The sequence below is a fragment of the Colletotrichum lupini genome, chromosome 3, assembly GCF_023278565.1.
Source record: "Colletotrichum lupini chromosome 3, complete sequence".
Lineage (NCBI taxonomy): Eukaryota > Fungi > Ascomycota > Sordariomycetes > Glomerellales > Glomerellaceae > Colletotrichum > Colletotrichum lupini.
In genome coordinates this window covers 6807779-6818647 of record NC_064676.1, presented here as the reverse complement: position 1 = coordinate 6818647, position 10869 = coordinate 6807779, and the positions used below count along the sequence as shown (strand labels likewise).

The 10869-nt window shown below is 52.5% G+C and overlaps 5 protein-coding genes across 5 annotated transcripts; all 5 read right to left on the bottom strand.

Annotated features, from left to right (window-relative positions):
• Nucleotides 1-906: 906 nt before the first annotated feature.
• On the bottom strand, nt 907-2876 carry CLUP02_06785 (uncharacterized protein; the record flags this gene model as incomplete). The annotated part of the gene is made up of 2 exons (XM_049285782.1): nt 907-2192; nt 2252-2876. The coding sequence occupies 2 exons, from the start codon at nt 2874-2876 to the stop codon at nt 907-909; spliced, it is 1911 nt and encodes a 636-aa protein (XP_049142925.1).
• Nucleotides 2877-3257: 381 nt separating this feature from the next.
• CLUP02_06784 (uncharacterized protein) lies at nt 3258-3996 on the bottom strand (the record flags this gene model as incomplete). The annotated part of the gene is made up of 4 exons (XM_049285781.1): nt 3258-3385; nt 3456-3627; nt 3704-3895; nt 3979-3996. 4 exons carry the CDS (start codon nt 3994-3996, stop codon nt 3258-3260), a joined length of 510 nt encoding a protein of 169 aa, XP_049142924.1.
• Nucleotides 3997-4432: 436 nt separating this feature from the next.
• On the bottom strand, nt 4433-6652 carry CLUP02_06783 (HET domain-containing protein; the record flags this gene model as incomplete). The annotated part of the gene is made up of 1 exon (XM_049285780.1): nt 4433-6652. One exon carries the CDS (start codon nt 6650-6652, stop codon nt 4433-4435), a length of 2220 nt encoding a protein of 739 aa, XP_049142923.1.
• A 1221-nt stretch (nt 6653-7873) lies between these two features.
• Nucleotides 7874-8869, bottom strand: CLUP02_06782 (glycosyl hydrolase family 61; the record flags this gene model as incomplete). Its single annotated transcript, XM_049285779.1, has 1 exon — nt 7874-8869. One exon carries the CDS (start codon nt 8867-8869, stop codon nt 7874-7876), a length of 996 nt encoding a protein of 331 aa, XP_049142922.1.
• A 451-nt stretch (nt 8870-9320) lies between these two features.
• CLUP02_06781 (uncharacterized protein) lies at nt 9321-10835 on the bottom strand (the record flags this gene model as incomplete). The annotated part of the gene is made up of 7 exons (XM_049285778.1): nt 9321-9444; nt 9502-9523; nt 9595-9788; nt 9844-9940; nt 10151-10285; nt 10347-10488; nt 10755-10835. 7 exons carry the CDS (start codon nt 10833-10835, stop codon nt 9321-9323), a joined length of 795 nt encoding a protein of 264 aa, XP_049142921.1.
• Between the last annotated feature and the right edge of the window lie 34 nt (nt 10836-10869).

Here is a 10869-nt window from a genome sequence, read left to right as displayed (position 1 = left end):
TGAGCCAGCAGCATTGGCCTAGCTCTGTCCTGAAGGAGACGGCAATGCGTTCAGAACGACTAATTGGTCTTCAAAACTCTTCATTCAGTCCCAATAGGGAATGCGGCAACTTTCAGCAGTTCCATTAGAGTGACGATCTCTTCTCGTTAGTCGTGAGACCTAGCGGTCAGGCCAAAGAAACAAAAGAGACGTTACTCCACAATCGAGGGCTTTTTGGGGGCCAAGGTTGTAGCTGGGGATAAATATTGACCAGGGATGGGCGAAGATATCCACAAATACCGCCCGAAACCATGCTGCAAATCGCAGATCACCACTCTGCCGATGTTTTGCTGATTGCAATCGCAATTCTCAGGAGGGCCTCACGGGCCATGTGAGCATTCAGTTAAAGCTTGGGAGTGCTTGACTTTGATCAGAACTCATGCAATTGAGCCTGAAGAGCATCGATGATCCGGGAGAACCGCCGCTGATGAACTGAAAGAGCTGGGGCCTAATGGCTCTAAGGGTTGAGTTTTCGACCCTGGATCCGATTTGAGCCGTTAAGATTGATGAATTCATTGAAGCCCGCAACACAGACCATGTGGGCAGTAAAGTCGCCCATAGCTAAGCTCAAAGATGTATAGACAAGTAAAGTAACAGACAAAACAAGATTTCAGCCCATGGTTCGGTCACAGAATATCCCGAGTTTCGATTCCACGGTCACACTTTCTCCGGAATACCTGATCCAGACCGGCCCCACTCTGATCCGCCCGTTACCGGCGCTGCGCGGTTGTTGACGGCGATAAGGGCCCGATAGCCACGGTGAAAACAGCAGGCAGGAGAATGGCCGTAATAACGGATTCAAGTGAGAGAGCTTCAGAAAGGTATTTCATTACGCCTGAAATAAACGCAGCAAGCAGTACAAGTCATTCACAGCTTGGGAACACCTCCCGCCGTTCCTAAAGTCTTAGTGTGGCTCTTGTTCTGATCGATCCCCTCCTCCACCGCCTTGATCTGCAATGCCAAAATCTTAGAGTAGTACCGACAAATTGCGAGATTGCCGCCCATGAACCAGAAGCCAGGGTGCCCCGTTGGCCGCCACATGGTCCTGAACTCGCCTTCCTCGTCCCACCCCCACACATCGCCAACACGATCGGCGAGCTCGTCGCCAAAGATGTTGCGCGCCTCGGTGCGCATGTTCTGGTATCCCGTCGCGGAGATGATCTCGTCGCCCTGAAGCTCCGAGCCATCCGCGAACTTGAGACCATTGGGGAGAACCTCTGTGATCTCCTGACCGCTCTTGATCTTGATCTCGCCGTCGATGATGAGCTGGCTGCATCCGACGTCGATATAGTAGCCGCCACCGCGCTGGAAGTACTTGACGAAGAAGCCGCCTCCGCTTGGTCCCATGTCTAGGTTGAAGCCGGCTTTTTGGAGGCCTGAGAGGAGCTCGGCGTCGTTGGCATTTTGTACTTCCGTGGTGCCGACTTGGAGCGATTTGAAGAGCTCAGCGGGCAAGCTCCACAGCCACAGGTCGGCGTCGTCGACTGGGGGTGAGTCCTCGTCGTAGAGGCCTTTCAGACCAATGTCTGTGATTGAACTTGAGGAGACGACGGAGGTTGAGCTACGCTGTACCATGGTGACATCGTATCCTTGTTCGTAGAAATCCTGTGCAATGTCGTGACCCGAGTTGCACGAACCAACGACGATAGCCTTCTTGCCCTTTGAGTTAGGCCTGGCGCCCGGGAACTCGGAGCTGTGACAGAGGCGATCTCCCTTGAATTTGTCCATGCCCTTGATACTAGGGAAGAACATCTTGCCAGAGTGGCCCGTCGCCTGGATGACGTGGCGAGGGTGCAAAGTCCGAGTTTCCTTGGATCCGTCGGGCTTTTGCCTGTGGAGAGTGACGGTCCACTGCCTCTTTGAATCATCCCACGACGACTTTGTGAGGGTTGTTGACATCCAGACGTTGAGCTCGAGAAGGCTGGCGTACGCCTCGAAGAAGTCTCCCATCTTATCCTTGGGCGTGAATACGGGCCAGTGGCTTGGGAAGTTGATATACGGTAGGTGATCGTACCAAACTGGGTCGTGGAGGACAAGTTGGTGATATCGCTTGCGCCAGGAGTCACCGATGCGCTGATGCTTGTCTACAACAAGGGCATTGACTTTGAGCATCTTCAGCCGAGCGGCGATCGTGAGACCAGCTTGGCCGGCACCTACATCACTGTCAGTATCATCTGATGGAAAGCTGAACGCCGGAGGTCAAAATGCCTACCGACAATCACCACCGTAGGCTCGCTATCAACGTAGTTGACGCTATCTTCGCTCTTCTCCTTCCAATTCTTGCTTTCTCGCTTCTGGACGTGGTCAACACCCTTCTCTCGTCGGTGCCGAGTAGGCTCTTCGTGACCCGCGATTTCGCGCAGGGTCGTAAAGAATGTAAAGATCTCCCACTTATCGCCAGACTCAACCATGCGCACGACACCCTCGCCAGGTCCGACATCCGTCTTGACCTTGAGGAAGTATTGCAGGCATTGGACCTTGCCATGAGCATCGAGCGGCGCAAAGTGAGGTGCCCTGTAGGCCGTGGATGTATCGATTTGCACCTCCTTGAGCCGGCACGCCTCGCTGAGGAAGCTCTGGATCTTCTCCCTACCCTTGAGGGTGCGGAGGTCCCATGATAGCGCTAGGTGGTCCCTCCAGTAGCCGTCAGCGACGAAGAGTTGTGCGAGCTTGTTGTAGTCCTTGGAGTTCAGTGCAGCGTTGAAGGCGTTGATGACATCTGTCGCGGCCTTCCCCGCATCAACCGATGTTGAGCGAACAGATGGGGGATACTCGCGGGGTGGGAGGTTGACTGAGCCCGGCTCGATTCGTTCGCTTCGCGGAAAGGTTCCTGCCATTGTTTCGAGGTATTTGGTCTAAGGTGGTGTTGTAATATTTGATGGTCTGCCTGCAGATGCTTCTGGGGAGGATTGATGTGGGAATGCCTTCAAAGGAGGGTCGCAAAGGAGACTTTATGCAGGACGAGAGATCTTCATCCCCAGTGACAGCTTCCCTTCCTCCGCACCGGAGGGCTGAGTCGTGACATCACCTGACAGCTTTTGACGCGACAACGCATTTTGAGGGGGTCCTCCGGGGATAGATCGGGCAAAGAAATGAAACTCTGTCGCACACAGTCCACGAAGTAATGGCGTCCTGCTGTGCCGCCTTAGCTCTCAACAGTTTTCCCATCCGTAGTGGTTTTGTGGAGTTTAGAGGCGCCAAGGGCCGCACATTGTCTCTCAGTTGCAGACGATAGCGCGCAACCGGCTTCCTCGAATGCGGGGGAACGGGGCAACTGGGGGATTCAAGGCTGATCCAGCGGGCAAATCATAGAGCTTCAGGATATTTCTGCCAAGTTGGACGCGCTCTGCTTGGATGGATTAGCTTGAACTCTGCCTTGATACGGGCTGTTTGGACCCGCCGGCGGCTCGAATTACCCCAGACTGAGGGGCGTTGACGCAGCTTGTCGTCAACTAAGACGGAGCTTCTCCGCACTTGAGGTCGCAGGGTTGGTAAGGGATGGTTGGTCCCCCAAGATCTAGAGACTATGCGAGGTTGCTCCAAGCTTTGGTAGAGACCCAAAGGTTTGGGCATTGGATGGAATGCATACTGCCATCTGAAATGATCTGATTTGATCTACATCTCTCTCGAAAGACTTCACACATGCTTGAATCGTTCATCCCACGATGCCAGCAGCCAAAGAGTCAAAGGGCCATCGTTCCGGGTACCTTTTGGTTTGCACATCAGCGTCGGTGGGGGTTGAGTGCGGGGAAAGGCGCGGGATCATGCATGAGAAATCCGGGGCAAAGGAAGCTAAGTCCGTAAAGCACATTTCCGCGTTGCGGCGTTGCGGTTCCGCATTGCCGCCCCATTGCGGCTCCGGGTGGTGTTTTTCAAATCATCAACCGCTAGTTGTCTGGCGCCTCTTTAGATAAGAGGTTAAGACCTAGTCTAGTTGACAGATTCTTCCAGCTGCATAGTGGTTCAGCTAAGGGAATGCACCTGACGGCCTCTCGATGCAAGAGTGTCTGCAAGTTTCGAGATCTACGAGATCTGCATATCGGGCCATCGGAAGACAAAGCGATTTTCTCATCAAGACAAGTTTACATCCCCTCATAGTAAGGCAATGCTAGGTGGTTTTGGAGCTATTGTCACAATTGTCGATGGGTTTCTTATCGACTGATCACTTCTCATGACTGCAACAAAAGATGATTATGGCACCTGTCAGGCAATCAGTTCATTTCGACCTGGATAAAGTGGGTATCTGACTCCCTCATTCTAGAATGCACGCGCTGCACATACTTAATCACCTAGTAGACTTATATTACATGTTTACATGTAGTAGTGCGTTGTGACGCATGTAACACAATGTAAGAGTGAGGTTGGCCAGAAGAATCGCGCTCTAGAAAAGCGCCTAGTACAACTCAATGAGGCATGGCTGATCTACATCCAGATCTTTATGCATTTCCCCTTCGAGACGGATGTCGTGCTCAGCGTATCGCTTCGTCCCATCAGACGTAATACATACCGCCATGCCAATGACACGACCTCTTCTGACCGGCTTTCCGACCACTCTGTGCTGATCAGGTGCAGCCGCGTTCTCTGGAGCTGACTCTTTGGGTCCTGCAACAGGGTAAGGCTTACTCCGTTTCGGATACCTCATCCGCTTTATATGCGGGGGTTCCCTGGGGACTCCAGTAGCTGGGTCAATCGGAGCACAAAAAGGTATAGGGGAATATTGTGTGTCTTCAGGTCCGCGCTCGATCCTCAACACCAACATAGTGGCCATGTGTCGTCCCGTCTCGTCGTGTCGCATGATGCACGAACGCCTCGCGGGATCCTCCTTCAGACGCCACACCGGAATCAGGATATCCCCAGGGAAGAGCGTACGAGGACCAAAGCCGTATTCACCTCGAGACCTGAATGAAGGGCTGAGGTCTTCCGGGAGATCCCGCGGCTCTAGACTGAAGAAAACATTTTCTTCCATCATTGTGTAAATTTGGTCTATGAGCTTGGCCTGGTCCAAGGAGAGTTTGTGTCGTTGTAGCTCGCCCAGATTTTTGAGGGTATTTTGGATGAATCTCTCCTCAGGCGGTATCTTGGTGGGGTTGCGAAAGCGTAAAATGGTATGGAATAGCATAGCAATGGTCTCAATCTTGTCCGAGTCGCCCTCTGCATATGGGAAGCTGGGCGGGAAGAACTTGTGCCAGAGTTTGGCGAGACTATGCAACGGAGAGAAAGACTCGGGGTATTCGTCGGGTGCATCCGCGAACATGAAATAATTGACCGTACGGCCACTGGGGCCACCCGAGGAATCGTACCAGCGAATGAATATTCGGTCCTGTTTAAACAAAAACCGCGTGGTACGGTCGTCTGTCCAATTTGGTGTTGCCCCGGGGATCTCTTGCATAACCCATTCGTCTCCAACGGGGTTAACAGGTGGCAAGGCGAATGTGGAGGCGCGCTCCAAGTCCATGACAACAGCAACCTCTGGAAAGCCAGGCTTCTCGGGATAGTCAAAGGCATCGACATTGCTGCTCATGTTGTAGAATGGAAGATTCCTCCGCCGTTCTCTGGTCCAATTCGGCACCCACGACGGGTAATAGTCGTCAGATTCATTGAGCGGCCCGAACTCAGCCAAGTGAAGGAGCATCTGCAAAGCAGTCTTCTGGCCACGCCGGAACATCGCCAGTGCGAGCCTTCGATACAGAACTGTCCAGTGTTGTCGAAGATCGAGATAACTTTGCTGGTCCATGATTTGCTCATGGTCTGGTATCAAACCGAACAACGCAGCAATTCTATCTTCTGGCTCCCTACATTTAGCAGCGTGTAAGTTCCAGAGCAGCTGGAGGATCGGCTTCCGCTCTTCGCTCAGACTCTTCATCATCAGGATCCGGTAGTGGTACTGGAACCCGTATAGCTCTTCGACACATTCCAGCTGGCGAGCAGCGGCGACAAACCAAGGCAGACCTAGAGAGGATGTTCCGCAGTGGACTTTGGCCTCTTTGGCTAGGCATGCCTCCTGTATAATCCAACGGCGCGAGAACCAAGGCCGGGAAAGGAAACGCTTGAGTTGAAGGATGTGATCGGCCCCAATTTGGCTCTTAGTTATTTTCAATGTTGCTTCAGCCATTATTTTCACTTGTTTTGTGTCCGGGATGGTTTGCATCATGCGTATAGCAGAAAAGATTGCTGCTGTCTTGTCGTCTGGGTCACCGAGCCATATGTGGACTTCTTTCGCTCCTTTGTAGATCCGACCCATGCGAGGAAGTTGTTGCGCTTTCTCGCCAGTATCTTGCTGGTTGAGGCAAATCGCATCTATCCAAAGAGATCTGGTTGTGGACGGCTGCCGTAGAGCTCTCAAGAGTGAATCGACTGTCGGGCTGATGTCGAAAGAGAATGCACCATCAATAAGCAATTGACAAGACGGTGGTGCGTCTCCCCAGGTGTATGAGACGGCCTCAAAATCCTTTTCTGTGCCGAAATTCTTCATCTGCTCCGCTTTGTCATATTGCTCTAAGGAGCATTGCAGAGGAGACTGGGTATCCGCAGCCGGGTCGAGGACGACGATGCGAATCGAGTCCGGGCTCCGTAGAGGCATATACTGGTATGGAACAATGATATTTGAACCCATTTTGCATAGAAGAGCGAAGCAACGATGATGAACTCTTGACGAGTGAATGATGAGTTGGAATGATATGTTTGCGATGCTACCAATACCAGTGGAGACCAATGCTGATACCCAGACTTTATGGCAATTATGGAGACCTGCTGCATTCACAACTTGATGTGTGATTACATGTACGTACATAGCAGCTGAAGTCATCAGAATGAGGGTTTCCCGAAGTATCAAGGCCTTCGATCATGTTCGCATGAACACTTGCCCATTTTGCGTTACAAGAGGCATGTCGCAGTCTGGTGCAGAATTGCATGTTCATGTTAGTTCCCGCAACCGCTCCAAGAAGATTGAATGCATTCCAGGTATTTACAAGCGATTGGAAGGGGTGATAGGAACATCTTATGGTGCCACGAACTAGAACCGGCCTCGGGGGTTACGAAGTGAGTTGTGAGTGACACGAAATGCCTCCTAAACTAAGCCACGAAAAGGCCCGGTTTTCGGTCAGATACTCATACGCATGTCAGAGGAAAATGTGCGGAAAGTTACATGATAGATTGAGACACTTTGCTCAAAGCATTACACAACGAAGATCATGTGCTCAATTGCGAGAATGTTGATTGAGTCTTCAAGTATATCCCCATCATGGCTTGGAGACACCGGCTTCAAGGGGTTTCACAAGCGTCAAGACGCAGGCTCAAGCTGGTATCAGTCAGTCATCCGATACCTTTTTCCAAGCTTTCCTCCAAGCTACACCCGATCAAAGCCTGACCTCTTGACTAACGCCCATGAAGATGAAGACTGTGAGGATGGTGAGCTGTAGCATCTGAACCTAGATCAGTCATTTCTTTTTTCTTTTTTTTTCCTTCAAACAAAAAGGGGAATCATTGGCAGCAGGTGGTTGCCTGGCTCAGTTGTGTGACAGAACTTTTGACCAGGTCAACTGTTGTACTATGGCCAACCCCTTGAGCACATTCATTTCCAAAGTCAGGTGTGGGCAGTTCACAGGACCCAAGGATGGGAAGTGAAGGTTTCATGCGAATGATTCTCATATTTCAAACATGAGGACGCCTTTGTACAAAGGATCGCCCGATATCTAATCGCATTTACATCCAGTGTCTTAAGTCATATGTATATACAAGAATAATGTGTTGAGCACTGCTAATACCAAGTGGTGACAGCATAGCTCAGGGGTTTATGTCCAAAAACTTTTCCAACTTCTCAACTCTCTTGACCGCTTTAGAAGGAAGCAGCACGGGCAAGCTTGCGGCGCATGGAGCGGACGCGGCGGCGAGCAGCAGACTTCTCGCAGTCGTCACCCTCGCCAGCGGCAGCGGTAGGAGCAGCAGAGGGCTCAGCGGGGCTGGTGCTGTTGCCGCCGTTGTAGTCGGGGATGCCTGCAGAGGGAGCGGCGGAGGTGGAAGGGGTGGTAGGAGTAGTGGGGGTGGTGGGAGTGGTGGCACCATCGGAGCCAGTGCAGTCACCGTCGGAGGTCTGGCCGAGAAGGTTGGCAGTGTGGTCCTCGCATCCGGAGAAGGCAACGGGGCCACCGGGGACGGTGTAGTTCTTGGGGGCAGGGTAGTAGATGTTGATCAACAGGCCGGGCTCCTCGCCGGTGTAGACGCCGGGGAACTTGACGACGGGCGAGGGGGTCTCGGTGGAGGTACCAGTGACGGAGATCTGAGCGCAAGCGATGTAGAACTGGGCACCGCCCTTGGTGCCGGCGCCGTGAAGGCCAATGTGCTCAGCGCGCATCAGGTACTCGCCGGTGGGGACCTCCTTGGGGAGAGTGAAGGTGAAGTTGTGAATACCGGCGTTGTTGACGTAAGTGGCCCACTGGAGACCAGCCTCGGTGATGTTGGAGGTGGAAAGCTCGTAGACCTTGAACCAGTCGCCGTCACCCTTGTAGGAGGCGACGCCGGAGGGAGCCTTGGAAAGGTAGACGGCGAGGGGACCGGGGTGGCCCATGTCGTTCTCGACGATGAAGCCGACCTCGTCACCGGCGTTGACGGCCTTGGTCTGGGTCTTTGCGAGGACATCGTCGTCGTTGCCGCCAATGTTGCAGACGATGCCGTCGGAGGTGACGTCGGTGACGGGAGAGTTGGAGTTCTTGGCCTCGCGGACGTACTGGTAGCGCTCGGTCTGCTCACCGTTGACGATGAGAGTAGGGAAGACGTAGTGGGCCATAGCCTGGGGCACGACGGCCGCGGCAGCGAGGAAGGCGAAGGAGCGCATCTTGATTTTGTGTTGTGGGTTGGTTTGGTTTGGTGAAGACCGGTTGGTTGGAAAGATTGGACAGGAAGAAAATGAAGAGATTGATTTTCCACCAGGGAATGAATGAAAGTGAAGTTTCTAAAAAGAAAGAAAGGGGTTTGTACAATGACAAAAGACACAGCGATGGTTGAGAACGAATAGAGAATAGAGAAAAGATGAAAATGGTGAGAAGAAATGGCTGTCTTATATCGAAGATATCTCACCACCCCTAGCGCACTAAGAGGATGGGAAGCAAAGACTGTCAGCCGCCATGATCCATCATCCCACCCACATTGCTGATGAGATTTCTCCCCACATCATGGCAGACTACCCTCATCTGGACAAAAATCCAGGCATCATGGACGCGAAAAGGGGTGGTGAAAGGGCAAGGATGACCAAAGGAGCTCGACCTTGTTGCCTCGTCCAACCAGGATCACACGATAGGAGTAGGCTTCAGTGACGATTTGGTCGAAGTGCTCTTCGTTTGAAACATTGGAGCAACATGTACGCGGGATCCATTTCCCACCAAACACGGTCGTCGACGCCGGCGAACACCCCTGGATTGGGGTCGCAACTAGAGTACGATTGACGACATTGACCCCTGGGCTGCTCACAAGCCGCCCACGTTGTCGAAATCTGTGGAAATACAGTCGCCAAGCTTGGCTCATGCGCCGATTCCCCTTCTGCTCCTGTTCATCTAAACTCACAGCTCGCTTGCAGCACATACCCTTGTAGGTGAACCTGGCCCGAGCTGGTCGAAGCCCCGAATCGGTCGCTTGTAGATTGTTCTACATCCACAGTGGTCGCCCTTATTCGTCCTAGCCGCCGGCGGCTTTCTGCGCCTGCATGCCCGTAACGGCGTGAAAGGCTTGTCGGGGTTTGGCCGTTGGCGAACTTGGTGCTGTCAATTTCGGTCGACAAGCCCGGTTTGCCTGTCAATACCCGTTTATTGGTACTCTGTGCTCTCGGCTTGATAGTTCTGGACTTTCTTCACCTGGCGAATACTCGAAACTATGCCGTATGGCCAGTTCCGCGCATCCCGGAATTCAAAGTCTTTACAAAGCCATTACAAAAACATTTGAGCCCGCGAGAAGAGTATCATAGATGAGCGTTTCCCCAAAGTCAATATGCGTAGCTTTCGTCTCAAGAGCGATCCCGCGAGAAAGGTTATGCCACTCTAAGTACCTTGTTATCGAAGAAAGTTAATTCTTTCTGAGTCACAAGTACAAGAATACAGTTTTAATAAAACAGTGTAGTGCCCACCCAGCAGGTTATGCCACTCTGAACTCTGTTTTGGCAGTTCTGGTTCCTGATCGACGCGGCCGTGGTGGGATTCACCTGAAACCTGGGTCCAGGGGCGCGCAGCGAGGAAGAAAACCTCCAGCTGGCGGCTATTCCCTGTCGCAGATCAATTTACACGGGACGAAAAGCCCCCCACCAAGAAGAAGAAAAGGAGGACGGCGCTTGGGTGCATTTTCAATTCTTTGGCGGCAGCTCCCAGTCGCAAAGCAGTCGTTAACAGAAACTCGGCACGCAAAGCCGAGTGGACGACTTGGATCAACCTGGAGCTTGAATGAAGTTTTGCAGTTTCTCCTCTCTTGCTGCGGTGTGATGGCCAAGGAGAGAGGCCAGGCCAGACCAGCATCAACCCCGACAAATGTTGTTATTACGGCTTACTAGTCGAACCCAGCGCTTCACAACTAAAGTGAAAATAAAGTGCGATCGTTAAGTGCCGCCCTGCCGAGATAACATAATAGCACTCGCTAAGAACCAATCCAGCGAGTCTAGCGGCGCTGGTCCGGACGTTCCAGAAGCCAAATGCCAGTTGAATCAGGCATGCAACTCCGCCGAGATTTCTTAGTCAGACCAAGAAGAACCGCTCCCTCCGGTCATGCTTCTCCTGTTTCTCCTCTTGTCCAAGCCAGTCTCCATCGGAAAGGGGGGCCATGCCCGTCAGAGAAAAATAAAGCCGTCCCCATAGT